This window comes from Sminthopsis crassicaudata, chromosome 1, assembly GCF_048593235.1.
Source record: "Sminthopsis crassicaudata isolate SCR6 chromosome 1, ASM4859323v1, whole genome shotgun sequence".
In the NCBI taxonomy this organism is placed as follows: Eukaryota; Metazoa; Chordata; class Mammalia; order Dasyuromorphia; family Dasyuridae; genus Sminthopsis; species Sminthopsis crassicaudata.
The window spans coordinates 18263646-18291317 of NC_133617.1; the positions used below are offsets into that span (position 1 = coordinate 18263646).

General features: G+C 45.2%; 1 protein-coding gene across 2 annotated transcripts in view; it reads left to right on the forward strand.

Moving 5' to 3' along the window:
• TRPV4 (transient receptor potential cation channel subfamily V member 4) overlaps positions 1–27672 on the forward strand; it is a 58107-nt gene that overhangs the window by 17909 nt on the left and 12526 nt on the right. For both annotated transcript variants that reach the window (XM_074295380.1, XM_074295390.1), the window contains exons 2-7: positions 14058–14479; positions 20490–20662; positions 21571–21723; positions 24167–24307; positions 24413–24711; positions 26587–26766. In XM_074295380.1, coding sequence (XP_074151481.1) covers positions 14094–14479; positions 20490–20662; positions 21571–21723; positions 24167–24307; positions 24413–24711; positions 26587–26766 — 1332 coding nt within the window. In that variant the 5' untranslated portion in view covers positions 14058–14093. The remainder of the gene's footprint in view (positions 1–14057; positions 14480–20489; positions 20663–21570; positions 21724–24166; positions 24308–24412; positions 24712–26586; positions 26767–27672) is intronic.

Genomic DNA, 27672 nt, shown 5'->3' on the forward strand with positions numbered 1-27672 from the left:
GCTAGCATAATCTATTATTTTAAAATTTTAAAACAGCAACCACATTATTTTCAGCTAACAAATATTTATTTTCTTTTTGGATCTATTCTTCCTCCATGAATTGGTCTTGACAATGCCATGCTGGATACTTAGGTTCTTGAGCATTGCTTCCCTTTTTGCGTTTTCACTAACCATCCCTTTAATGTTACACTCAATCTGTTTTTCAGGAGTAAGAAGTCCAAATCACTGATCTATACTTTCTTTCTTTTTTGGAAAATCATAGAAAATCTAGAGCTGGGAGGAACCTCATTCAATTTAGTGTCTCTATTTTACAGATGAGGGAATAAGCTCAGGGAAATTAAATCATTCACTCATAAGCTCTTAGGGATAAGGCTAGAAGGGACCCCAAAGACTATCTGATTTAATGCCCCTGTTTTACAGAAGGGGGAATTAGGTCACTTTTGTGGCACACAGCTAGGAGATTTCAGAGGTGAGATTTCAGTCCAGTTCTGACTGGTACAGGAGCTCTTGCTGCCTCATTCAGGATCCCGTGGCTTTTCTTCAGGGCAGCAATCCTAAAGTCCCATAATCTTTCAGAGCTCACCTGGGTTATATAGGAGCAGGTGTGCTGCTCCCTTCTGGAGGGAGGCTTATCACCCCTCCCCCCAGCAGTGGGCAGGCTGGAGGAATTTAGTGAGTCTGCCTCCTAGAGCAAAGGACCAGAGCTCCGGCATCCTCCTCTCTTCAGGGACCTTTAGGTTCCAGGCTTGTCAGAACTTGTCCCTGATTTAAGGAGCTTTTCTCCATCACATCATCAGGAGAGAGGGATTTCGTAAATACTTGCCAACATTAGCATGAGATCGACAAAACCTGAGAGTTCTTTGTTGGGGGACACACTGCTTCTGCTTAGGCCAGAGTGGAGGAGGGGGAAGCAGCAACATCCTCCCTTACCTTACATTGTGAAGGGCCTGGTTCTGACGATAACAAGATCAACAATAATCACTCAACTTTTTCTAACTCCTTAAGGTTTACAAAGGGCTTTACATCGAGTAGCTCATTTGATAGTCCTGAAATGGAGGTTCTGTTATCCTCATTTTAGAGATGAAGTGTCTGGCCCAGAGGGCAGTTGCAAGGCTCAATGGACAGAGCAGTGGGGCTAGAGTCAGGAAGTTCTGAGTTCAAATGCAACCTCAGACAATTACTAGCTGGGCACGGCACCTAATCCCCTTGGTTTCAGTTTTCTCCTGTAGAAAATGATCTGGAGAAGGAAATGACAAACCACTGCAGGATCTTTGCCAAGAAAACCCTATGGATATTCCATTGTATTATACAGAGCTGAATAGTTAGGTAGTGAGGTAGTGCTGGGCTTGGAGTCAGGAAAACTCATCCAGTCTTAGGTACTTTCCAGCTCATCACTTAATCCTATTTGCCTCAGTTTCCTCATCTATAAAATGACCTGGAGAAGGAAATGTTAAAGCTCTTCAGTATCTTTGCCAAGAATATCCCAAATGGGGTTATGAAGAGTCATACAGTATTGAAATGATAGCAGTAATAGGAATCTGGCTGAGGCTCACACAGCTGAGGTGAATAAGGAAGAAGTAGAATCATAGATTTAGAACAAAAAGGAGCTTAGTAATCAGATTCAACTCATTTTACACATGAGTAAACTGAGAGATTAAGGGATTTATCCAGGATCACAAAGCTACTGGGTCAGAGGCAGGATTTGAATTCTAGTTTTCTCAAATTCAGGTCCTGTTGAGGACCATATCTAAGTGTGAAACCCAGGAATCGTGGAAAGGGTTAAAGGGGACTCTACCATTAAGGGGTGGGTGGGTTCTCTGAAAGCCCCCAACGCTGTGAATCATAACACACTTGAAGGAATCGCAAATTGGCCTTTACTGACGAAGATGTTGCTTGTAGATTGGGCATAAAATAAATCAGAGGCAAGAAGGAAGAGGAGAGAGGTCAGAGAACACAACTGTCTCTTACATTTCTGCTGCTCAGAATTAGAATCCCAGCAGCCACTAGCAGGTGGCTCCCATAACAAGGTTCCTTGTTCTAGACATGTTCTTCGCATGTTCTACACTAGGGCTTCTTAAACTTTTTTCCAACCCGGGTATAATGGTATGTAAAATAGATGTACAACTCAAACATTGACTGATAATCAATCATAATTACATGACCCCCCACATTCAGTTACAAGACTCCATATGGGGTTGAGAACCACAGTTTAAGAAACTTTCTTCTACACCACCTAGCTGCCTGATACTAAAAAAAAAATAAAGTAGATTATGGTAGGGATGGATAGTTTGCAAAGTAAATTTTACATTCCTGATCTCACTTCAGTCTTACAACTTCTTTGTGAGGGAGTGCAAATATTATTATGGCCATTTGATAGATGAGAAGAGTGAGGGATCAATGGCCATGTGGATAGAAGTGGCTGAGCCCAGAATGCTGGGGCAGTGGGGTGAAATGAAAAGAGACTTGAATTTGCTGTCAAAATATGGCCTGTGAGTCCTTCCTGTCTCTGACTTAATGAATGTCTCTAGGGTAACGGATTCTAATGTTTCTTTAGAATAAAATGATAGGACTACATGGTCTCAAAGGTCCCATGTATCTTGAAATGGATTTTCCAATGAATTGACCAAGATCACACAGGGATTTTTGATCTTCAAGATTCGATCTTGGATTCTCAATTTAGCCTTCTCTCCATTACACCACGTTGTGTCAAGTTTAGGCATTTATTAAGTGTCTACTGTATACCAAGGACTGTGCTAAATTCTGGGATACAAAGAAAAGTTAAAAAACAATTCCTTGATTGTGAGTACACAGTCCAATATGGGAGAAAACATGAACACTGCTAATATAGAAACAAGACACATTTATATGCATAAAGCAGCATGCTGTGGAACACCTTGGTCACAGAGAGTCCCAAAGCTGCCACTCATCAACTATTGGACTTTCAAGCTCCAACTAAAGATACCTTTTGCAAAGAAGCCTTTCCTTTAAGGCTGGTTGTACCTAATGGAGATAATAAGGGCACACTTCCTAGGATGATTGTGAGGAACAAATGAGATAATACATTGCAAATCTTAAAACCTATATAACATTAGTTATTAATATCAATGTTAATATTATAATCATACAGCATAATGCATAATTAATTATATATTATAGTTAGTATAATATAAGTGTACTGTATTATATAACTATAATATATAATATAATAGTATATGACATACACTATTATAGCTATATAACATTAAAATTATAGTTATATAATATTATATTAAACTTATATGGATAATAATAATTATTACCGTTGTGACTTGAGGAAGACTTACCCTAAGCTGAGACACAGACCCCTCTCCCTCTGTATCTCCAAAGACTTACCAGATGTTTGAGCCAGGATGTTACAGTGGAAAGCCAGTCATAGCTTCGCCAATGATTGTGTAGACTTGAGTGAACCGTGTCACTTTTCTCCCTCAGTTTCCTCCTTTGTAAAATGAGTGTTTTAGAGTGGATGACCTTGAAGTTCCTTCTGGCTAGAAAGGTGTAGGACTCCCCAGCCCTGGAGTGAGGTGGGAAATGGAACAAGCTCTTGACGTTTTAAGTAGCCTTGAGGCTGGGGATCTCACTTCCCTGACCCTGGTTTGCTCTCACGGGGACTGGTTAGGCTGGTTTCTGGATCTGGGGCATGAGCAGACTTGGTGACCTGAGCTAGCAAGAAGTGGGATGGAGGTACGTGCGTACCACATAGTCACTTAATAGAAACATATGGATTGATTTGATTCTCGAGCCAAGAATGAGCTCTTGGCCACTCTGACTGCCTCTGATCCAGGGATCAAAATTCTTGTTTTTTCTCTTTCTGTCCCGAAACATCTCCAAGGCCCCAGTGACTCCCCTACGAGAGTAACAATCCAAATACTCAGCCAGAACACAAAGTCCACTGGACCTGGCATCAGAAAACTTGGGGTCTTGGCTTAGTAATTTAGCCAAGATGGAATCACAGAATGTGAGAGGTGAACAGACCTCAGAAACCATCTGATAGGATGAGGAGGTCCATCCACAGGGTTTACTTGAAGATCTCCAGTGAGGGAGATTTTTCACCCCAACCTGAGGCAGTCTGGGAGATAGCTCTCAGGAGCTTTCCTTAGCCTTCTTCCAATTTCTACCTATTAATCCTAGTTCTCCACTTTAACATTTGTCCTAAATTCTAAGGTCCTTCAAACAGTAGTTTAGGCCTACTCCACTATGGCCACAGTCAGCCTCCATCTACCCACAAGTCTGTGAAATACCCATTGTGTGCTTCAAACAAAATGGCCTCTTTACAACTTCATCCCCATGCTATACATTTTTGCTCACAAATCCTAGATCTGATTTGGGAGGAGGGCAACTAATCCAACTAACTCATTATATAGATGGGGAAACTGAGTCCAAAAAAAGTAATTATAAGGAGCAGGGGTGAGATTTGGAACCAAGACCAATGCTCTTTCCCCTGGATCATAATGACTGCCCTTTATATTCCAGGCTCATAAAGATGGACTCCAATATCCAAGGACTCATGATGAAAATTGCTCTCTATTTCCAAAGAGAGAACTGATAAATATGAATGCAGACTAAAATGTACTATTTTTCATTTTCTTCATTTTATTTTATTTTTTGGTTTGAGTTTTCTTCCACAAAATGACTAATATGGAAATTCATTTTATATGTTTACATATGCAAAACCCATGTCAAATTGCTTACCATTTCAGGAAAAAAGAACAGAATTTGGAACTCAAAGTTTTAAAAACAAGCATTAAAAATTTTATATGGGGTAGCATTTTTTTAAAAAAAGAACTGCTGTTTCAGAAAAAGATTTAGGTCTCTGGCCCACTGATTAAAAGTATAGGAATGACGATCAACTTCTGGCTGGAACTTAGTTACACCTAAAAAGAGCTTTCATAAGGGTATCCTCCTGGCTCAGCCAATCTAAACAGATGAAGTTGAAACTGAAAAAGAAGTAAAGAAAATTGTTGACATACCAAGGAAGGCCACAGTAGGTGCCATGGAAAATGAAAGAAAAATAGTAGACACCCAGAAATTCACAGTAAACAAAAATAAAGGAAAAAAATGTAATAATAATAAAAATCCATCATGCATAATGCATGGTTGGTGGAGCTGTGGACTCCTCCACCCACTCTGGAAAACAAACTTGAATTGCACAGAAAGCGACTAAAACTTGCATGTCCTAAGAGCCAGAGAATATACTATTAAACATGCACTCTAAGGAGAACAATAACAAATCGATTGATGAAAAGAGGGAGTATGTCTGCACCAAAGGGGTTTTTTGTGTGGCAATTGGAAACCAAGTAGATATTCCTAGATTGGGGAATGGCTAAACAAGTTGTGATCCACAAATAGATGGACTGGAATGTTGCTTCAAGAAATTAATATAGGGCAGCTAGGTGGCGCTATAGTGGATAGAACATTGTCCCAGGAAATCAGGAGGATCCGAGTTCAAATGTGACCTCAGACATTTGACATTTACTGTGTGAACCTGGACAAGTCACTTCATGCTGCTTGCCTCCGTTTCCTCATCTGTAAAATGAGCTGGAGAAGGAAACCCCTCAAATATCTTTGCCAAGAAAACCCCAAGTAGAGTCACAAAGAATTGAATGTGACTGAATAACAAAAATGTATATGGGGATTTCATGTTTCCAAAGAATGTCTGGTTGATTTTCTTATTCGATTCTCACAGCCACCCTTTATTGCAGATATTATTAAAATAGAAGAAAAGGCTTGAGCCTGCCATTTCCTTGATTTGGGGAACTCCTCCGTGAGGGACCTTACTTCACTAGTGCAGGTCAACACTTCTGCAATTAGTCTTAGAACAGGGGTTGATAAACTGGGTTCAGTTTTTTAATAATTTGATAAAAGCAACTCAATATGATTATCATTTTTATAATCCTGTGTGTTTTATTTTAAGCACCTAGAAGCATTATCCTGAAAAGAGCTGCAAAGGCACCAACTAACTTCAGTCAAAGGTCAAGAATCAGGCAGTGTTGCCTTTCCCAAGGACACATGGCCAAAATGTGTCACAGGCAAAAATAGAACTTTCTGGCTGGAAAGTCTGGTCTATAGCCATCTTGCCACACTCTTACAGATGTGGAAACTTAGGTGCAGAATAAGTGACTTTCTTATGGGGCTATCAGATAAGACAATGAACAGAGCACTGAGTCTGGAGTTTTGTCAAGTCTTACTCAGATACTGATTAGATGTGTGCTCTTGGGCAAGTCATTTAACTTTTGCCATGGTTTCCTCAAGGGTAAAATGGGAATAATAACAGCACCTACCTCTCAGGATCGATGTGAGGATTAAATGAGATAATATTTGTAAAGCACTTAGCACTGTATCCAATGCATAGTAGGTGCTTTATAAATGCTAGCAATTATTATAACTGATGAGTTTATGAGGTTAGGTTTGAACCCAGCTCTTTTCTACCTTCAAGTCTATCACTCTGTCCACGTTTCCCTGTTATCTCTGAGGCTGATGGGAAAAATCAAGCTCATTCTACAAGAATTTAACTGGACCAAGTCAGAGGATAACAATAGCACCAGGATGAGAAATTGCTGTTCCTCCGACCATTCTGGAGAGCAACTTGGAACTGTGCCCAAAGGGCTATCAAACTGTGTACACCTTTTGACCCAACAGTGTCTCTACTGGGCCTATATCCCAAGGAAATCACAAAGGAGGGAAAAGGACCTACGTGTGCAAAAATGTTTATAGCAGCCCTTTTTGTGGTGGCAAAGAACTGGAAAAGGAATAAATGCCCATCAACTGGGGAATGGCGGAACAAGTTGTGATATGTGAAGATAATGGAATATTATTGTTCTATATAAAAAAAAAGAATGATGAATAAGCTGATTTTAGAAAGTCTTGGAAAGATTTACATGAACCAATACTGAGAGAAACAAGCAGAACCAGGAATAAGTTGTAAGAGATTGTGTGATGATCAAGTGAAAGACTTGGTTCTTCTCAGTGGTTCAGTGATCCAAAGCAATCCGGGGGGCAGCTAGGTGGCGCAGTGGATAGAGCACCAGCCCTGAATTCAGCAGGACCCTAGTTCAAATCTGATTTCAGACACTTAACACTTCCTAGCTGTGTGACCCTGGGCAAGTCACTTAACCCCAGTCTCAGAAAAAAAAAAAAAAAGATCCAAAGCATGTATAACCATGAAAAAAGTAACACAATTATTTAAAAAAAATAAATTGCTGTCCTTCCCCGTGGTGGCTGGCTGGCACCCAGGGCACCCATTGGTGGCATCTGCACCCTTTACCACAAGAGCTGGATGAGCCAAACCCATCTGGCCTTGGAGAGGACTCATCAGAACTTAGGACAGTACCCAGCACGTAGTAGGAGCTTAATGACTATTTTTGAATTGATTGATAGATGTGGAAACTGGTAAAGAAAGACTCATTCATCGTACATTGAAAAGATCCTTTTCTTACAAATGGAGCCCTGTCTGCTGTGATCGGCTACCAGCTTATTTCTTGTTCAAACCAGCCTTCCAACCATGTAATTTGACATTCCATGCTGGAATCAAATGACAGCTTAGCATGGGTGTGTGTGTGTGTGTGTGTGTGTGTGTGTGTGTGTGTGTGTGTGTGTGTAATAACTGGATGTTTGTGTTTACACGTGGGCAGAGAATCAAGCAGTTAACAAGGAGAAGGAACATTATTACAGAAGCTCAGGGATAGAAGGGATAGAACACAGACTCTCAGACTGAGAACCTGGGTTCAAATTCTGTGTTTTACTGGTAGCTCCGGGAGCTTATACAAACCACTTTTTCATTCTTCTTCTTCTTCTTCTTCTTCTTCTTCTTCTTCTTCTTCTTCTTCTTCTTCTTCTTCTTCTTCTTCTTCTTCTTCTTCTTCTTCTTCTTCTTCTTCTTCTTCTTCTTCTTCTTCTTCTTCTTCTTCTTCTTCTTCTTCTTCTTTTTCTTCTTCTTCTTCTTCTTCTTTTTCTTCTTCTTCTTCTTCTTCTTCTTCTTCTTCTTCTTCTTCTTCTTCTTCTTCTTCTTCTTCTTCTTCTCATGGCTGATTTCTGATGACCCCATGTGGGTTGTTTTTTTTTTTTTTTTTTGTAAAGATATGGAGGGATTTGTCATTTCCTTCTCCAGCTCATTTTACAGATGGGGAAACTGAGGCAAACAGGGTGCCGTGACTTTGCCAAGTGTCATACAGCTAGTAAGTATCTGAGGCTGGATTTGAACTCAGGAAGATGAGTCTCCTGACTCTTGGTCCAGCACTCTAGGCACTATACACCCCCCCCCCCCTCCCTCAGCAGCTGTCCTAAGCCTCAATTTCCTTGGCTTGGAATGGGTAAGATTCATCTTCCTGATTATGTCACTGTGAGTCCTGAGATAGAATAGATGGGGGGGGGATCCAAGGAGTCCCCTTTGGGGATCACATGGAAGAGTCTTTGACCTTTCCAACAGCTCCTCTGCTTGTTGACTTCCTTGGCTGACTGTACTTAGGTTCTGGGAAATACCAAGGCAAGAATTAAAGAGCACCTCCTCTCAAGAAGCTGTGGAGCTGATCAAGCAAGCCATCAATAAGTAAGAAATAATTTATTGCCATCTATGTACCAGGCATTTTGCTGAGAACTGGAAAACAAAATAAAAAAAAATTTAGTCTTTTTCCTCAAGAAGCTTACTTCCCCCCCCCCCTGAGGCTGGGGTTGTTAAGTGACTTACCCAGGGTCACACAGCTAGGAAGTGTTAAGTGTCTGAGACCAAAATTTGAACTCAGGTCCTCCTGAATTCAGGGCTGGTGCTCTATCCACTGTGCCACCTACTGCCCCAGAAGCTTACTTTCTATCAAGGATCTGATCAAGCAAGCCACCGATTAATTGTCACTTATGTACCAGTTACTGTGCTGAGAATTGGGACTCAAAATAAAACCAAAATTAGCCCCTGCCTACAACGAGTTTACAATTTATAAAGCATCAGTCAAATAATCTATTAGTCAATAAGCATTTATCAACAATCTACTAGGTACCAGACATAATGCTAAGCATGGGGGTCAAATAAAAAGCAAAATTGGCGCCTGCCCTCAAGAAGCTTATATTATTTTCTTTTTAAATTATAGTTTTTTTTAATTTTCAAAATATATGCAAAGATCATTTTTAATATTCATCCTTCCAAAACCTCGTGTTCCAAATTTTTTCTCCCTCCCTTCCTTTACCTCTTCCCCTAGACAGCAAGTCATCCAATATAAATAAAATAAACATGTGCAATTAAGAAGCTACTATTCTAATGACACGTACATAACTAGGGCTTTGCAAGATGTGTACAGAGTAGACCCAAGATATCATTGATATGGAAGAGTTTCATGGCATGGATTATTAATTATTATTATTATTTTATAGCTTTTTATTTATAAAACATATGCATGGGTCATTTTTCAACATTTACACTTCTGTTCCAAATTTTCCCCTCCTTCCCTCTACCCCGTCCCCTAGATGGCAAGTAGTTCAATACATGTTAAATATGTTAAAGTTTATGCTAAATATACTTTATATATAATATTGAATAAGTGAATAAAAATTGAATAATAATACATATAATATTGAATACTGAAGTTTTTCCTGGTGAATGAAGGGCCCCTGAGAACTTGGGCTTATATCTAGGGGGAAGGGCCACACCCAGGAGTGGAGCCTTGCCCGGATTCAGAGCTTGGATATCTAAATTATACCGCTGGGGTAGTCTCTGACTATGTTAAACATCTCACTGCCCCCTCTGGGTTCTCCTTGGCGGGCCAGGAAATGAAGAGACGTGTAATTAGCTGGTTATTCCTGTTAATGACATGATTGACATCCCCATTTGCTTTTCCTGAAGGAGGAGGGTTGTGTATCAAAGAACTGGCTTGTCCATTCCCAGAATGACTGGCCATCAGGTCTAGTGGTTCCTGGCCTGTTAATTCTGGTGGCTGGGTGGTCCAGTGGATCCAAGATTCAAGAAGAACTGAGTTCAAATCCAACCTCAGATACTTATTACTTATTATTGTGACCCTGGATAAATTTACTATCTGCCTCCGCTTCTTCATTTATAAAAAGGGAATAATAGTAATAATAATACATATATTACAGGCTTGGTGTGAAGATCGAATGATAATATTAGTAAAGCACTTAGCACAGTACTGGCACATAGTAGGGGCTTGATAAATGTTTGTTCTTTCCCTCCTTCCCTTTGTCTTTCTGTGGAAAAGTGCTTCCAGGTTAGGGAACATATTCTGATTTCCTCTCTAAAGGGCTCCCACCCTGACTCGGTCCTGGATGAGCTTTCCTCTCTACTTTTGACCCGTAGGGTGAATATTGACTTTCTCTGACCCAGGGGCTCTGAGCAATTTTTTACCCTTGGTTGTCCACAGGGCAAACAAGTCAAATTATTGATTTATGACTATGTGTATGTGTGTATATTTTCTTGGTGGGGAAGAGAGTGACATGGGGAATGTATTTGTGCTGATGAAGAAAAACAAGCAAAGAATTTTTAGACGACCCAAAAGTGGGATGGTTCGAAGCTCCAGGAAATTTACACCCAGGGGCAAGCTGCCTAGCCATGAGGAGGCCTTCTTTCCAGAAAGGACTGCTTGCCCAGATCTTGGCTTGGGCCCCCACAGGTGGGCTATGAGGGTGGCAGTAATGGTCCAGGAAGGATGTGGGCAGGCCCATAGGGTTGAGGGCTGGCCAGGTCCTTTGAAATAATCCAGTCAAACGCTTCATTTCATTTCATAGAGGCCCACAGAAGTCAAGATTTGGCCAAGATTTTGTTGCTGGATTTTTGGGGGGTCCGGACCTGTGAATTTATTGGGGAGAGGGGAAGAGGATAGACTCCCAGTATGGAAATTCCCTTCCTTGATGCAGATCAGCCATTCAACTGTAACTTGTAGTTCTAGAGACTGGTCCAGAGAACTGAGGGGTTGAACGATTGACCCAGGACTGCACAAGCAAAATCTATCAGAAGAATTACTTGAACCCTTTCTGATCCAGAGGCTGGCCCTCTAACCTTCCTCTAATTCCATAATAAAAAGAGCTGAACCATTAATAGCACTTTACGAATTACAAGCACTTTATAAAGTGTCACCTTTGATCCTTGTGACAACTTTATGACATAGGGACAGCTGGCATTTATGACCCCCATTTTTTAGATATGGAAACTGAAGCTCAGGTGAAATGACTTGGATCAGAGATTGAGCACTAAAAGAGAACTCAGAAGTCATCCAGTTTCATGTTTTCACAAAAAAAAAATCCCCACAAAACTTCATTTTTTCCATATGACATAGGGACAACTGGCATTTATAACCCCCATTTTTCAGATATGGAAACTGAGGCTCAGGTGAAATACTTGAATCAGAGATCAGGCACTAGAAGAGAACTCAGAACTCATCCAATTTCATGTTTTCATTTTAAACCTCCCCACAAAACTTCATTTTTTCCAATTATATGGAAAAAATTTAATATTCTTTTAGAAAAAAATTTGAGTTCTAAATTCTTCTTTCCTTCCCTCCCTCCCTTCTTCCCCTTTCCTTTCCTTGAAAATCAGGCAAACAATTAGATATAGATTACACATGTGCAGAGTGTATTTCCACATGAGTCAGGTTGTGAAAGATGATAGAGATCGAAAGAAACTCCCCTTCTCTCCCCCACTTTTATAAGTGAAAAATGATAGGCTGTGGTCTGTATTCAGAGCCATCAGCTCTTTCCCTGGGTGTGGATTCCATTTTCCTTCGTGAGTCCTTTGGCGGTGTCTTGGATTGTTGCATTGCTGAGGATGACTGAGGCATTCTCTGTTGAACACCATACAGTGTTGCTAAACTGGGTACAATGTTGCTATTACTGGGTACAATGTTACTGTTACTGGGTACAATGTTATTGTTACTGGGTACAATGTTACTGTTACTGGGTACAATGTTGCTGTTACTGGGTACAATGTTACTATTACTGGTATAATATTGCTGTTACTGGGTACAATGTTACTGTTACTGGGTACAATGTTACTGTTTATAATGTTCTTCTCACTTCACTTTGCAACAGTTCGGCAAGCCTTCCCAGGGTTTTCCTTAACCGTCCTGCACATTATTACATCGAGCTATGTTCTATTTAAAAAAAAAATAAATTCAACCCTCTCATTTTTACTGAGGAGTGAACAGATGCCCAGGAAAATTTGTCCAGTCTCTCAGGGAGTAGGCAGCAGAGTCAGGATTTGAATCCAGGGCTTCTGACCCCAAATTAACCTCTCAATATTGTGCAACTCTTGGTTCATCCCACTCTTATCCTAGAAAGGATACCAATGGGTGAGTGTGGCTGCAATTTCCATACTGGGAGTCTGTTCCCTTCCTCTTTGCCTCACCCTGATAAATTCACAGATCCAGATCCGCCCCTCCCCCAAAAAAACAACCCCAAATCTTGGACAAGTCTTGACTTCTGTAGGTCTCTTGTTTCTTCATCTGTGAAATGAAGAGTTTGGGTTATTTTGAAGGATCTGGCCAGTCCTAGATTCTATGGACCTGCCCCCACTCACTCACTGGATTGTCTCCCCCATTCCTATCCTCTCAACACTCTGACGCAGTCTCTCAGCTTCTGAGGGCTCAGTTTTTTTGTTTTTGTTTTTGTTTTTTTCTGAGGCAATTGGAGTTAAGTGACTTGCCCAGGGTCACACAGCCAGGAAGAGTTAAGTGTCTGAGGCTAGATTTGAACTCAGGTTCTCCTGACTTCAAGGCTTTACTCTATCCACTGTATCACCTCACTGCCCCTGTTTTTATCTTTTTTTAACAGAAGAATGCAAATAAGCATTTATTTAACACATATATGTCAGCAGTGATACAAAGCATATTGCATAATGATAGGAGAGACAGATTTCATTTGATCATCACAACAACTTTAGGAAATAAATTCAATTTTTATCCCTGTTTTATAATTGAGGAAACTGAGGCAGAAAGTGGTTAAGTGACCAGGGCCACATGTCTTCCTGATTTGAACATAGGTCCTCTTGATTCCAGGTCAAGCATTGTTACTACGGCACTTAGAGATACCTCTATTTCTTCCAAACCAGTTCACTGGGTTCTTCTTCACTCTCTGAGGCTGTTTGAGAACCTATCAGGAGACATAAACTTCATAGATTCATTGATTTAAATAGTGCAACCTCTTGTTTTTACAGAGGAGGAAACTGAGGACCATAGAGGTTCACCCCGGGAAGTAACTTAGAGCTGGAAAAGATTACTTTGCCCAAACCCCCTCCTCCATCTTACAGATAGGAAAACTGAGGCTCAGAGAGCTGTGACTGTGGCAGAGTTGGAATCTGGGTCTTCCCATTTCCAAGTTCAGCCCTCTGTGCTCTATGTCAAGATACCTCTCATGCAGTCTGTCTACAACTGGGGAAACTAAGACTCAGAGAAGTTTTAATTCACCTCAGATTGGTTAGTAAAAATCAGTATTTGAACCCGGACTGGGGGCATGTTCCAGGGGCCCATCCAGGTTTTTTGACCCCAGATTTTACTCAGGGTCTTCCCCATCTTGCCCACACATGCCCTGGCTGCCAGGTTTGTCCTCTCTCCCTTAGGGCACTCCTCCCTCTTTTTGGAAAGTGTCCCATCTGGGGGCTTTAGTGGGTGCTGGGTGGAGCTCCCCCTCCTCCTCTAAATGCTGGCGTTCCCTCCGTGGCTCCCGGCTCCCTTCCCTGGTCATTCGGTATTTATAGGCCCTGTGAAAGAGGGGCCTGTTCCGGGCCCGCTGGCACTCGAAGGGCTGGGTCGGCACAACCACATCTAGAGAGGCCGCGGCCCGTGGCTGAAATCCCCTCTAATTACAAGGGCTCCTTTGAGACAACGACGGGCCTGGTCCCAGCGTCTGCAGACATGGGCTGCCCAGGCAGGGGGCCGTTAGTTCCGGCTCCCTCTCAGGGGGGCCTGGGTGGTCCCAGGCCTGGCAGCCAAAGCCCTGGGTGGCCTTGGGTCTGGCCCTCCCTCACCAGGAAAGTCCACCCCCACCCTCTGCCCCCACCCTACCTCCTCTTACCTTGCTTCTTTTTCTTGTAGAGTGAGCCATTGGTGGGGAGAGACTGCGTGCCAGACATGACGGATCCTGAAGACCCCCCCAGAGCCAGCCCTGGGGAAGCGGGCGAGCCCCCTGGGGAGGAGAGTGGGCCTCCTTCGGAGACGTTCCCCCTTTCCTCCTTGGCCAACCTGTTTGAAGGGGAGGATGGCTCACCCGCGGCAGGAGGGGAGCCGAGCCGCAGTCCGCCGGGCCAGGGGGATGCCCGGCAGAACCTGCGCATGAAGTTCCATGGGGCGTTCCGCAAGGGCATGCCCAACCCCATGGACCTGCTGGAATCCACCATTTACGAGTCCTCCGTCGTGCCCGGCCCCAAGAAGGCCCCTATGGACTCCCTCTTTGACTATGGCACCTACCGGCACCACCCCAGTGACAACAACAAGCGTCGCCGGAAGAAGATCATGGAGTGAGTGTTCCTCCTGCCCCAGGGCCTTCTGGGTGGTCTCTGCCACCTCGCTGCCTTGGCTTTAGCTCCTTCCCTTGGATGATAAGGGACTTTGGCAAAGTGGCCTCTGATCTCTGGAGTTTTAGATTCGGGGGACTTCGTTTCCCCTTTTGTCAAAGGAAAGGGCCGGACTCAGCCCCTGAGGTCCCTTCCAGAGCTAGACTTCTGGCCTGGGATTTGGTGAGAGAGTAATGTTCTCCATCATTGCCCCATGGGAAGGAGTCAGGGAGGGCAGGATCCTGGGCAGGGGGAGGGCTTTTTGCTGCTGCTCCATCTCCTTTGCTCTGGAGACCCCTGGGTGAGAATGCCGAGGGCCACGTTGCATCCAGTAGGTGGTTCAATGGGGAGAACCTGGGGGTTACCGCAATTCAGAACTGGAAAGGTTCTTAGGGCTGATTGAGTCCAGCCATCTAAACTTGACAAAGAGGGATACTGAGGCCCAGAGAGAGCAAGGGACTTGCCAAGGATCACAAAGCTGGCGAATGTCTGAGGGGGAATTTGAGCTCAGGTCCTCCTGATTCCAAGCCTAACACTATCCCCTCCCTTCCCCCTCCCCTTTCCCCCTTCCTTTCTTCCTTCCTTCCTTCCTTCCTTCCTTCCTTCCTTCCTTCCTTCCTTCCTTCCTTCCTTCCTTCCTTCCTTCCTTCCTTCCTTCCTTCCTTCCTTCCTTCCTTCCTTCCTTCCTTCCTTCCTTCCTTCCTTCCTTCCTTCCTTCCTTCCTTCTTTCCTTCCTTCCTTCCTTCCTTCCTTCCTTCCTTCCTTCCTTCCTTCCTTCCTTCCTTCCTTCCTTTTCCTTCCTTCCTTCCTACCTACCTACCTACAGTACATGAGGTTAGTTGGTCTCTTTATCTCAAGTCTTTCCTTACTGACCTTACTCCCATCTTCTCAGCTACAAAGTAGTTTTCCTAAATCTCAGATCTATCCATATCATCTCCTCCCACTCCTCTATTAAAGGAACTTCAGTAGCTCCCTATCGCCTTCACGATCAAATAGAAAAGCTGTGGTTTAGAGCTCCAAATCCTCCATAAGATCTCATACTCTGCCCCCCCAATCTAGTGACATCACCTTCCTGGGGCTCCATCCCCAAGCCCCTCACTCTATTCCCCATCTCTCCTGGGCCCTTGGCTCCGCATCCCTCCCACCTGGACCATTCTGCTTCCCCACCTCTGCTCAAATGTCCCCTTCTGCAGGAAGCTTTCCCAGCCCTCTTACTTACTTCTAGCACTTGCCCTCTGTGAATTACTTCCAGTTTCTCTTGCTTGACTGGATGTGGTCCCCCCCTGCCATCAGACTGAGCCCCTGAGCCCCAGGTAACTGGATTTTACCTCTCTTCTGTCCCTAGCACTTAGTATGCTGCCTGGTACACAGAAGGCACTTAATAAGTAAATGTCTGGTGTCTGTAAAGCAGCTTGCATCCTTTAAAGATCTCCTGGACTGATGGAGGTGACAAGATGGGTGTACTTAGCTACATAGAAACAGATGGGAGACAGTCTTTGAGTCAACAAGCATTTATTAAGGGCCTTCTGTATACTAAGCTTTGTGCTAAATCTGGCATATACAAAGAGCTGCCTCAGGAAGGAGACAACAAATAATAGGAGAGACATAAGGTGTACACGGAAGGTACTTTGAGATGGGGTGGGGTTGAGCATCTGGAGACATTGGGGAAAGTCCGTGAACCATTCTTGGGATTTCCCAAATGTCCCTTGGCTGGGGATTCCCTGACCGGGTGGGGGTGGGGGGGAAGGCCCAGCTGGTGTCCCGAGGCAGGAATGTGTCTCTCCTAGTGGGGTCAGGCTACGGCGCTCTCAGAGGCTGAAGCTGGTAGTAGGCTGAGGAGAAGCTGGGAGGTTAACTCCCAGGGGGCTGGAGCCCCCTCCTGTGTGTACACAGAACAGGACAGAGGCGGCTCGTTCTCTTGCCTCTCCCTGTCCCCACCCACCCCTGACAACGGCCGTGTGGCTTTCGAGGTATGGTCCTCCCAGGGCTGAGAACAGACTGGGCTTTGTGAGCTCCCCCGGCACCTCTGGGAAGCTGCCCACCCTGCCCAAGTCGGCCTCCAGCCTGAATGAGACCTGTGTGCTCCTGGGCCTGGAAGAGACCCAATGGGTCCCAGCCCCCGGCTCCTCTCTGAGGCTGGCAGCTTCCCAAAGGCTTCTGGGCCTGCAGAGCCAGAGGGGCCTTTAGGACGTAGAACGAGATTATCAGGGCTAGGAGGGGCCTTAGAACAGGGGATGTCAGGGCTGGGGGGGGGGGGGGGCTTAGTACAGGGAGTGTCAGAAGTGGGAGGGGGCTTAGAACAGGGGATGTCAGGGCTGGGAAAGACTTCAAATCAGGTAAGTTTTAATTAAAGGAGTAAATCAGTGTGGATCTCTATTAGTCCAATCCTTTTACTTTAGTAATTAAAAATTAAAAAAAAAAACATGCAAGAAAAAACCTAAACTGAAAAGCTTAGTCTTAGAGAGGGGACCTTGACCAAGGTTATACTGCAGGGCAGTCACAAAGCTGGTCCAGAGCCCAGGGGTCCTGACTCCCCAGTCTAAGGTCCCTCCATTCCGTCAGGCTCATTTATGTTGACACAGAAACAATTGATGCAGTTTGGAGGCACCACATTCTGCATGTATTTGCATATGATTTGCATGTCATTTACATGAAGGCTTGCATGGCGCTTTGCATCCTGGGACCCTTCTCTCCCTCAATGTCCCAGCTTCTCCTCCTCAGTAGGTTGGGGGCCAGCTCGGTGCAGAAGGGCTGGCCTAGTGCTTAGGTTTTACACACACACACACACACACACACACACACACACACACACACACACACACACACACACACACATATACACACACACACACACACACTCTCAGGAGCCTGCTTCACTGCTCTCCAGGAATGCCCCCTGGGCTAGGGGCCACTTGTTTCAGGCTGGGGGGGCCCTTGGGGAGGGGAGAAGTGGGAGTGGGACAGATACTTGTTTGCTTTTGCTACTCTGGGGGTTGGGGAAGGAGACATCTAAGGGCTGCCTCTTAGAAAGACCTCAGGTCCCCAAGTCTGAGGTTTGGGGGCTGGGAGCAGGACCGGCCTTCACCATTGGGTCATCAGCTGGGGGACACTTTTGGGAGGACAGTTTCTTATTTAGCAGATGGGGAAACTGAGGCCTAGAGAGCCAGGTGGGAGTGAAGCTGAAGCTTGAGCCCCCCCTCTCTTCTGGCTCCTAACCTGCCGGTCTTTGCTCCAGGGTCCAGTGGCCCGGTCAGCTTTGTGTCGGTCCGGGGCCGGCTCTGCCTGACTGCTTTCTGGGAACCAACACCAGGTGGCTCAGGGCTGTTCCTGCTAGTTCCACTCTCGGCTTCAGTGGGGCATGGACTGGGGAGTAGGCCGGGGGGGGGGGGCTGTGTGTGTGGGGGCGGTGTCCCCGTGGGAGAAAGACACCCTGTCTTCCCACTCATGACCAGCTGCTATTCCTCATTTTGGGTGGATCTGTATACTGCTGAGTATAGACATGTTTAATGTGTGTATGAATGTTTATATGTATACGGACATTCACTTTGTGGGGACTGCACTTATGTGTGTTTCATGCATGTATGTACTTATAGCTTATGTGGGTTCACATGTGTTATGTCTAAGTATGTGTTTATGGGTACGTTTGTACATGTGTATTTATAGGCATTGTATGTATGGAGATTATATGTATATGTTTCTGTGTGTGTGTGTGTGTGTGTGTGTGTGTGTGTGTGTGTGTGTGTGTGTGTGTAGGGAGTAATGTCAGGCCCCACAGCCAGTCTAGCTTACTTTGTCCCTGAGGAGGCTGGGTAGTGATGGATGAGTCTGCCTAGTCTTGGGTCTAACATGTCTCTATCTTCCTGGGCATTTCCTCACCTATAAAAATGGAGGTAATGCTTGCAGCCTCTAACTTGTCAGATCAAACCAAGCAATAAGCACTTATTAAACACCTACTGTGTACTGGCATAGTGAGACACAGAAACAAAAAGGAGATCATTTCTGCCCTCACAGAGCTTACATTTTACCAGATGAGAAAATGGGCATTGTTTTTGCCATTATTGCTAGTGTTGAGTACATTTTCATCATTATACCAATTATCTCTAGCTCTATTTCCCTTTTCTGTCCTCTGTTCTTTCTTACTGCAGTAACCATGCTTTTTCCCTCCCTCCCTCCCTTCCTTCCTTCCTTCCTTCCTTCCTTCCTTCCTTCCTTCCTTCCTTCCTTCCTTCCTTCCTTCCTTCCTTCCTTCCTTCCTTCCTTCCTTCCTTCCTCCCTTCCTCTCTCTCTCCCTCTCTCTCTTTCTTTCTCTCTCTTTTTTTCTTTCTCTTCCTTCCTTCCTTCTTTCCTTCCTTCCTTCCTTCCTCCCTCCCTCCCTCCCTTCCTTCCTTCCTTGCTTCCTTCTTTCTCTTCCTTCCTTCCTTCCTCCCTCCCTCCCTTCCTTCCTTCCTTTTTTCCTTCCTCCCTTCCTCCCTCCCTTCCTTCCTTCCTTTCTCCCTTCCTCTCTCTCTCCCTCTCTCTCTTTCTTTCTCTCTCTTTTTTTCTTTCCCTTCCTTCCTTCCTTCCTTCCTTCCTTCCTTCCTTCCTCCCTTCCTTCCTTCCTTTCTTTCTTCCTCCCTCCCTCCCTCTCTTCCTTCCTTCCTTCCTTCCTTCCTTCCTTCCTTCCTTCCTTCCTTCCTTCCTTCCTTCCTTCCTTCCTTCCTTCCTTCCTTCCTTCCTTCCTTCCTTCCTTCCTTCCTTCCTTCCTCCCTTCCTCTCTCTCTCCCTCTCTCTCTTTCTTTCTCTCTCTTTTTTTCTTTCTCTTCCTTCCTTCCTTCCTTCTTTCCTTCCTTCCTTCCTTCCTCCCTCCCTCCCTCCCTTCCTTCCTTCCTTGCTTCCTTCTTTCTCTTCCTTCCTTCCTTCCTCCCTCCCTCCCTTCCTTCCTTCCTTTTTTCCTTCCTCCCTTCCTCCCTCCCTTCCTTCCTTCCTTCCTCCCTTCCTCTCTCTCTCCCTCTCTCTCTTTCTTTCTCTCTCTTTTTTCTTTCTCTTCCTTCCTTCCTTCCTTCCTTCCTCCCTCCCTCCCTCCCTTCCTTCCTTCCTTTTTTCCTTCCTCCCTTCCTCCCTCCCTCCCTTCCTTCCTTCCTTCCTCCCTTCCTTCCTTCTTTTCTTCCTTTCTTCCCTCCCTCCTCCTTTCCTTCCTTCCCTCCCTTCCTTCTCACTTCTTAGTCTAGGTCTTCCTGTGTGATTCTCTTTTTTTTCTATCTTGTGCTCTCTATAATCCTACAGTGAAAGAGACTTCAGCAGTCATTTAGTCCAAGTCCCTCATTTTATAGAGAAAGAAGCTGAAGTGCAAAAAGGAAAGTGACTTGTTCAAGGTCCCACAGAGCTGGGATTCCCGAACCCAAACCTTGTGCTTTTGCCAGGGCCCCCGGCTGTATCTCCCTTCTTCCTTCTTTTCAATGATACTGATCCTGGCTTGTGGTAGTATAAGTGTATTTTTTTCCACTTTACAGGTAATGAAACTGAGGCTTAGAGAGGTGCACTCAGTTGTCCCTGGGGCCACAGTTAATAAGTAGTGGAAAAATCTGGGTTTCCTAACTTTGTATGAGGGTTGCTGACTTCCTTAGATCTGTCTCTCTAGCTGTCTCCTGTCTTTCTATGCTGTTTCTTTTTCTCTCCCTCCCTCCTCCCTCTTTTTCTCCCTTTCCCTTTCTCTTTTTCTTTTGATCTCTTTATCAGTCTTTGTCCATCTCTCTCTGCCTCCATCTTTGTCTCGCTTACCCCATCCTGCCTTTCTCCCCCTTTAGATCTCCTGTTTTTCTCTCCTTCCCCTTTAGGTGTCTCCCATTCCTTCCCCTTTGGCTGTTCCCTTAGACCATCCTGGACAGACCTCCTGATGTGGAGGCCAAAAGCGGCGGAGTCTCTATGTGTGGGAGCCGTGAGACCCGGCTGACATCCTCCATGGGGGCTCAGGAAATCCTCCATTTTTCCTTTGTAGGAAGGAGCCCCAGAATCCCAAAGCCCCGGCTCCTGATCCACCCCCCATCCTCAAAGTCTTCAACCGGCCCATTCTTTTTGACATCGTGTCCCGGGGCTCCACTGCTGACCTGGATGGACTTCTCTCCTTCCTGCTCACCCACAAGAAGCGCCTGACAGATGAGGAGTTTCGGGGTGAGCTGTGGGAAGGGGCTTCATGATGAGAATGGGGGTGATGGACCCAGAGCTCCGGGCTGCTGACGCCCTTCCTTCTGTGATGCTGGCTGGGCTTTTCCTGCTTTCCCGTTGCGCCTTCCCTTCTTTCTTCCCTTCTCTAACCTTTTTTTGGGGGGATTCCCTGTCCTCCACCTTCTCCCAGTTTAGCAATAACTGGGACTGCCCACGCTCCTTAGAAACCGAGACTCAGCTTGACAGCACACCCCCCCTCCCCACCCCGAGCAGAGCCAGGAACAACCAGTGAGTGCGGCTGTAAAAAGGCAAGCTTGGGTTTGTTGTCAGGACTCTGTGTGTGTGTGTGTGTGTGTGTGTGTGTGTGTGTGTGTGTGAACGCACACCTGTACACACACACACACACACACACACACACACACACACACACACACACACGTATTCCAATGAGTTGCCCCAAAGTAGATTGGGACATCCCAGAAATGGTGGGCTCTATTTCCCTGGAGCTCTTTTGCTGAAGTTGGATTTCCAGTAGGAGTTCTTATTTGGGTCGGGGTTGTGGAGATCTCTTTCTATCTGTGGACTAGATCTCAGGGATCTCAACTTCTCAACTGGAGCTCTTTCCATGGCTCCCTGCTGATTAATACCCTGTATTTACAAAGCACTTGCTTTCCAAAGCACACAACACCCCTTGATGAGGTTGCCTGGGTGAGGCTCAAAGGGCTGGATTGTCTTGCTGAAGGACCTACAGCCAATGAGGGATAGAGCTAGACCCCGATTCCAGGTGCTCCCCCCCTCTTTTCCCCTCCCCATCCTCAGCAGGGTTTATTTTGTTCTACCACACCGCCCCTCTCCCCACTAGAACCTCTGGACACCTGCTCACGGCTTGACCTCGGTCCCATCTGCCTTTGTAGAACCTTCCACGGGAAAGACGTGTCTGCCCAAGGCCCTGCTGAACCTGAGTGGTGGACGCAATGACACCATCCCGGTGCTCCTGGACATTGCGGAGCGCACAGGGAACATGCGGGAGTTCATTAACTCGCCCTTCCGAGATGTCTACTACCGAGGTAGGGAGCCCCGAGCTGGATGGGGTGGGAGGGCCGGGACCAGCAAACCACTTTTCTTGACCGTTTAAAACCTCAGATTTTCTGGGCCAATGTGAAACTAAGCTCTCTATCCTTAGTGGATTCCAAAGAGGAGAAAGGAAAAGGTTGAAAGAGCAGAGAAGGGGCAGCTAGGTGGCGCAGTGGATAGAGCACCAGCCCTGAATTCAGGAGGACCCGAATTCAAATGTGGTCTCAGACACTTAACACTTCCTAGCTGTGTGACCCTGGGCAAGTCACTTAACCCCAGCTTCCAAAAAAAAAAAAAAAAAAAAAAAGAAAGAAAGAGCAAAGAGGCAGCAAGGATTTGTAGGAATGAATGAGGGCATGAATGAATGGATGAGTACATGAATAAGTGAATGAATTAATAAAAAACAATGATTTTAATTAATTAGGAAATTAAATACTTTGTACCAAGTAGGATTCTAAAGAAAATTAATACAAAGGCATGGGCTGTAACAGTTACATTGTAGACTGGATCATCACCAATCAGAGTTCTGGGTTGACCAAGTGCTGCCCGAATAAGGAGGCTCAGGGCAGTGCCAATTATGCAATAATGAAGACAAAAATAGAAAAGCAAAAATAGAGCTATCTTTGAGAAAGTTATATTTCAGTAGAGGGAGAACACATAGATATAAGGGAGTAGTGGCTAGGGACTAGGTGAATCCCAGGATACTCGGATCTAGAAAGTTACAGGTGTGTTTTGTGATCCAAAGGCCTATGTTTCAATCCTGGCTCAGTTGTTCACTCACCTTGGGGACTCAGTTTCCACATCTGTTAGATGAGGGGTACAGTAAGGGTACCTCTAAGGCCCCATCTAGACCCAAATCTCTGATGCTACAATGTGGGTGAATGGAACTCATCCAGTACCACGGCCACTGGGCTGTCTCTGGGCTTGTGCCTTGGGACCTTATGCCGGAAAGGTGTAGGCCGTGACCTTTCCCCAGCCTGCTCGTGGGATTCCCTCAACATCACACACTGGGAACATATAAAACCATGTTTTCAAATGGTAAGAGTAGGGGATCTAGAAGAGAATGGGGAATATAGACCCCCACCTAGTACCCAGGACAGCGCCTGATGTATACTAAATGCTTGCTAGGTGCTCGGATGAATAGGTGGATTAATGATGCAGAGAGGCAGACTTCAGTCCAACATAAGGTAGCACTTATTAAAAATGGCTAGTTTTTTGTCTGTTATGTTCACATCTTTTATTTTTGCATATATTTTCCACTCCTTTTCTTAATGAATCATACATTATAATAAAGAATGAAAAAAAGGGAAGAAATAGTTCGGCAAAATTAACCAATATGTTCATGGAGTCATGCATGTATATATACACACCTGTATACATACAGACACACGGGTGTATATAGATAGATAGATAGACAGACAGACAGACAGTGTAGCTGGATAGATAGATAGATAGATAGATAGATAGATAGATAGATAGATAGATAGATAGATAGATAGATAGATAGACAGACAGTGTAGCTGGATAGATAGATAGATAGATAGATAGATAGATAGATAGATAGATAGATAGATAGATAGATAGATAGATAGACAGACAGTGTAGCTGGATAGATAGATAGATAGATAGATAGATAGATAGATAGATAGATAGATAGATAGATAGATAGACAGACAGTGTAGCTGGATAGATAGATAGATAGATAGATAGATAGATAGATAGATAGATAGATAGATAGACAGACAGTGTAGCTGGATAGATAGATAAATAAAAAGAAAGAAAGAAAGAAAGGAAGGAAGAAAGAAAGAAAGAAAGAAAGAAAGAAAGAAAGAAAGAAAGAAAGAAAGAAAGAAAGAAAGAAAGAAAGAAAGAAAGAAAGAAAGAAAGAAAGAAAGAAAGAAAGAAAGAAAACAGTTAGAGGTTGTTCAGAGTAATGAGTTTCCCATCAGCGGAGGGATTCAGGCAAAGTCTGGATGGCCACGTCCCACAGGGTTACTCTATTTTTCCACTCCTTTTTCCCAGTGAATCATACACTAAAATAGAGACTGAAAAAAAAAAGAAGGGGAAGAAAATAGTTCAGCAAAAATTAACCAATATGTTTTATGGAGTCATATATGTATGTACATACACAATGCATATATATATATGCATACATACATACATGTGTATATATAGATAGATATAGACAAAAAACAGTCAGAGGTCATTCAGGGTAATGGGTTTTTCCCATCAGCGGAGGGATTCTGGCCAAGTCTGGGGTGGCCGTGTGCCACCGGGTTACCCCACGGAGGATTCCTGAATTGGGCGGGAGATTGGACTTGACTTGTAAGGTCACTCCTGGGGTCTGTGGCTCCCCACTGTGGGGGTGGGGAATGAGGGGAGGAGGAGAGGCTGCTGAAGTCCGCGGGCTCTTGGTGACATCCCCATTGGCCCCAGGTCAGACTGCCCTGCATATCGCCATCGAACGCCGCTGCAAACACTACGTGGAGCTCCTGGTGGCCCAGGGGGCTGATGTCCATGCCCAGGCTCGAGGGCGCTTTTTCCAGCCCAAAGATGAGGGGGGCTACTTCTACTTTGGTAAAGAAGGGTTCGATTGGGGAGGGTCCGGGATAGTGGAAGGGTGGGAGGGAAGCTCAGCCCTCATCACACACACAAACCGGAGCTCTCCCCTCCCCCCTTCAGGTGAACTACCTTTGTCCCTGGCTGCCTGCACCAACCAGCCCCACATAGTGAACTACCTGACCGAGAACCCTCACAAGAAGGCAGACATGAGGCGCCAGGACTCTCGGGGAAACACGGTGCTGCACGCCCTGGTGGCGATCGCCGACAACACTCGGGAGAACACCAAGTTCGTCACCAAGATGTACGACCTTTTGCTCATTAAGTGCGCTAAGCTCTTCTCCGAGAGCAACCTGGAGGCCGTGGTCAATAACGACGGCCTTTCGCCCCTGATGATGGCTGCCAAGACGGGCAAGATCGGGGTGAGTGGGGCATGGGGGGGAGGGGGCAGAATGGTTTTGGTATATTGCCCCACGGCCCCACTCCAAAGGCTCGAGGCTTTCTTGGGTCAGCATCCACCAAAACTCTGGGGCAGAAGCCCCACCGGCACGCTGCTTTGACTTGCCAATCAGAGTGCAGAATAGAGCAAATTAAATGACAGTAAAAGACTTTCCCTCATTATGTACACATGGTACATACCTCCTCTGCAGGTATAGGGAGATATGCGCATACACACATATACATGCGTGCACATATATGTATGTACAGATGTATACGTACAAGTTCTTAGTCCTTGTCACAGAGGATGGCTCTCTGGGTAAGGGGATAGGGAATGTATTCAGAAATAAAAGAGATGTGAGCATAATATAGAGAGAGGTCACAGCTAGAGAACCCAAAAGACCAGACCACACAGTTGCTAGATAGTGTAGTGGGGAGAGGACTGAGCCAGAAGTCAAGAAGACGTGAGGTCATATGACATCCCCTGGTCTAAGCTCCCTCCCACCCTGATATCCCCTGTTCTAAGCCCCCTCTCAGCTCTGACATCCCTTGTTCTAAGCCCCTCCCAGCTGACATCCCCTGTTCTAAGCCCACTCCCAGCCCTGACATCCCTTGGTCTAAGCTCCCTTTCACCCTGATATCCCCCGTTCTCAGTCCCCTCCAGCTCTGACAATTCATTTGCTCCCCTCACCCTGTAATTTCTTACTCCAACTCTTTCATCAGTTCATATATGATGATATATTTATCTCGAATTATCTTTCTCTATGTAGAATTATATTACTATATGTTCAATGCTGCCACCTTCTGGCTTTTCCTGGTATTCTGAGCTGTTCCGAAAAGTCAACCCAAGGAACCTTACAAAAGGATGTAAATCTTTTCCCTTAAGCTGCCAGAGATGAATGGAAGAATGAATGAATGAATGAATGAATGAATGAATGAATGAATGAATGGATGAATGAATGAAGCACTTATCACACACGACATGTTCAACACTGCTAAATGTTGAGGATGTAACACAAAAGTGAGACCACCCCCTCCCCTTGGAGAACTTACTTTCTGATAGTGGAAAACAACATGTATGAGCGTGTGATGGTCAGGGAAGGGAATTTTAGCTTGGGAAATCACAGGGGTGTCTGATAGGATTTTAAGGTTAGAGCTGGAAGGGACTTAGAGGCCACTTTTACAGATAAGGAAACCGAGGCTCATAATGAAGAAGTGAGCTGCTCAGAGTTTCTTGGCTAATAAACATCTAGGTTGGATTTGAGTCCAGGAATCCCATCAGCCTCAGAGTTAGATTGTAGGATCCATGAAACCTCGGTGGAAAGGTGTATGTGTGCTAAGATCTTTTCTCCATCTGCCATTTTATGTATGTTTGTGTTCTAAAGTTCCTCTCAGCCCCAACATCCCCTGTTCTAAGCTCCCTCCCTGCTCTGACATCCCCTGTTCTAAGACCCCTCCCAGCTCTGACATCCCCTATTCTAAGCTCCCTCCCAGCTCTGACATCCCCTGTTCTAAGGCCCCTCCCAGCTCTCACATCTCCGGTCTAAGTTCCCTTCCAGTTCTGACATTCTGAGATAATATTGGTATTATTTGAAGTATTTAGATGCTCTACCACTTTAAGCTAATATCATCGATAACACCAGGAAGCTCTGATAGCATTACGATAACCTTGCCATAAGAACTAGGAGTGGTGTGTGTGGGCAGCATTCATGTGGGATTGTGGGGGATCCGGTGACCCTCAGTACCTGCCAGCTCGTGCCCACACAGAGGGCAGTATGGGAAAGGTGAGCAGGAGGTTGACCTTAGGTGTCCCAGGGAAACATCTCCCTCCCCTCCCCTATCCCTCCTCCCCCTCCCAGATTTTCCAGCACATCATCCGCCGGGAGGTGATGGATGAGGATGCGCGACATCTGTCCCGCAAGTTCAAGGACTGGGCGTACGGACCGGTATACTCATCCCTCTACGACCTGTCCTCACTGGACACCTGTGGGGAGGAGTCCTCAGTTCTGGAGATCCTCGTGTACAACAGCAAGATTGAGGTGAGACTATGCTGGCCCTGGGGGCTGAGGCTGGAGGAAGAGGGCTATGGGGGTTCTGGGTTCAAATCCTGACCTTGCCACATCTTAGCTCTGAGACATTGTCCTTTCTCCTGCCCATCCTCGCACTATAGTATAAGATGAGGGGTGAGAGATCCCTAAATTCTGCAGCCCTACTCACTTTATCCCACACCCCCAAAGGGCCCCTCTGGCTTTCAGCTCTGATACCTGAAGCAAGGATCAGGAAGTGTCTTAGGCAGGACTTGGCTCGTTAGAAAGTAAACCCCTTTTCAAAGCAATCCCAATAGACTTTGGATACCAAATACCATCTGCATCCAGAAAAAGAACTAGGGAAATTGAATGTAAATCAACACATGTTCACCTCTTTTTTCTGTTTTTTTTTCCCTCTCCCATGGTTTTTTTCCTTCTGTTCTGATTTTTCTTTCCCAACATGATTCATAAAGCAATGTGTGTTAAAAATAAACAAATAAACAAACAAATAAAAAAAGAGTAATTGTGTGTGGGGGAATAGTAAACCCTTTGAAGGTAGGGATTGTCTTGCTTTTCCTTGATTCCTTAGGGCTGAGAACAACATCTGGCATATAGGAAGAACTTAATAGATGCTTCTTGATTAATTGAGGGAGGAGGTATTCCTGACTCATGGAAAAAGGGGAACTTTAGTTTGGTCTGGAAAAGTATCCAGCATTTGGAGAGAGGGAAAAGAGAAGGAAAGTAGTGGATATTCCAGAGTTGGGGGTTAGATTAGCACAGGAATGGAGATGGGAAGGTCTCAAGTATTGTAGTGTGCCATTGAGAAGACCAGTTTAGCTGGAGTGTCCAGTACATGTAGGAGAGAGGACTCAAAGACCATTGAAGTTAGGCCTTGAAGGCCGGGTAAGGAGTGTAGAA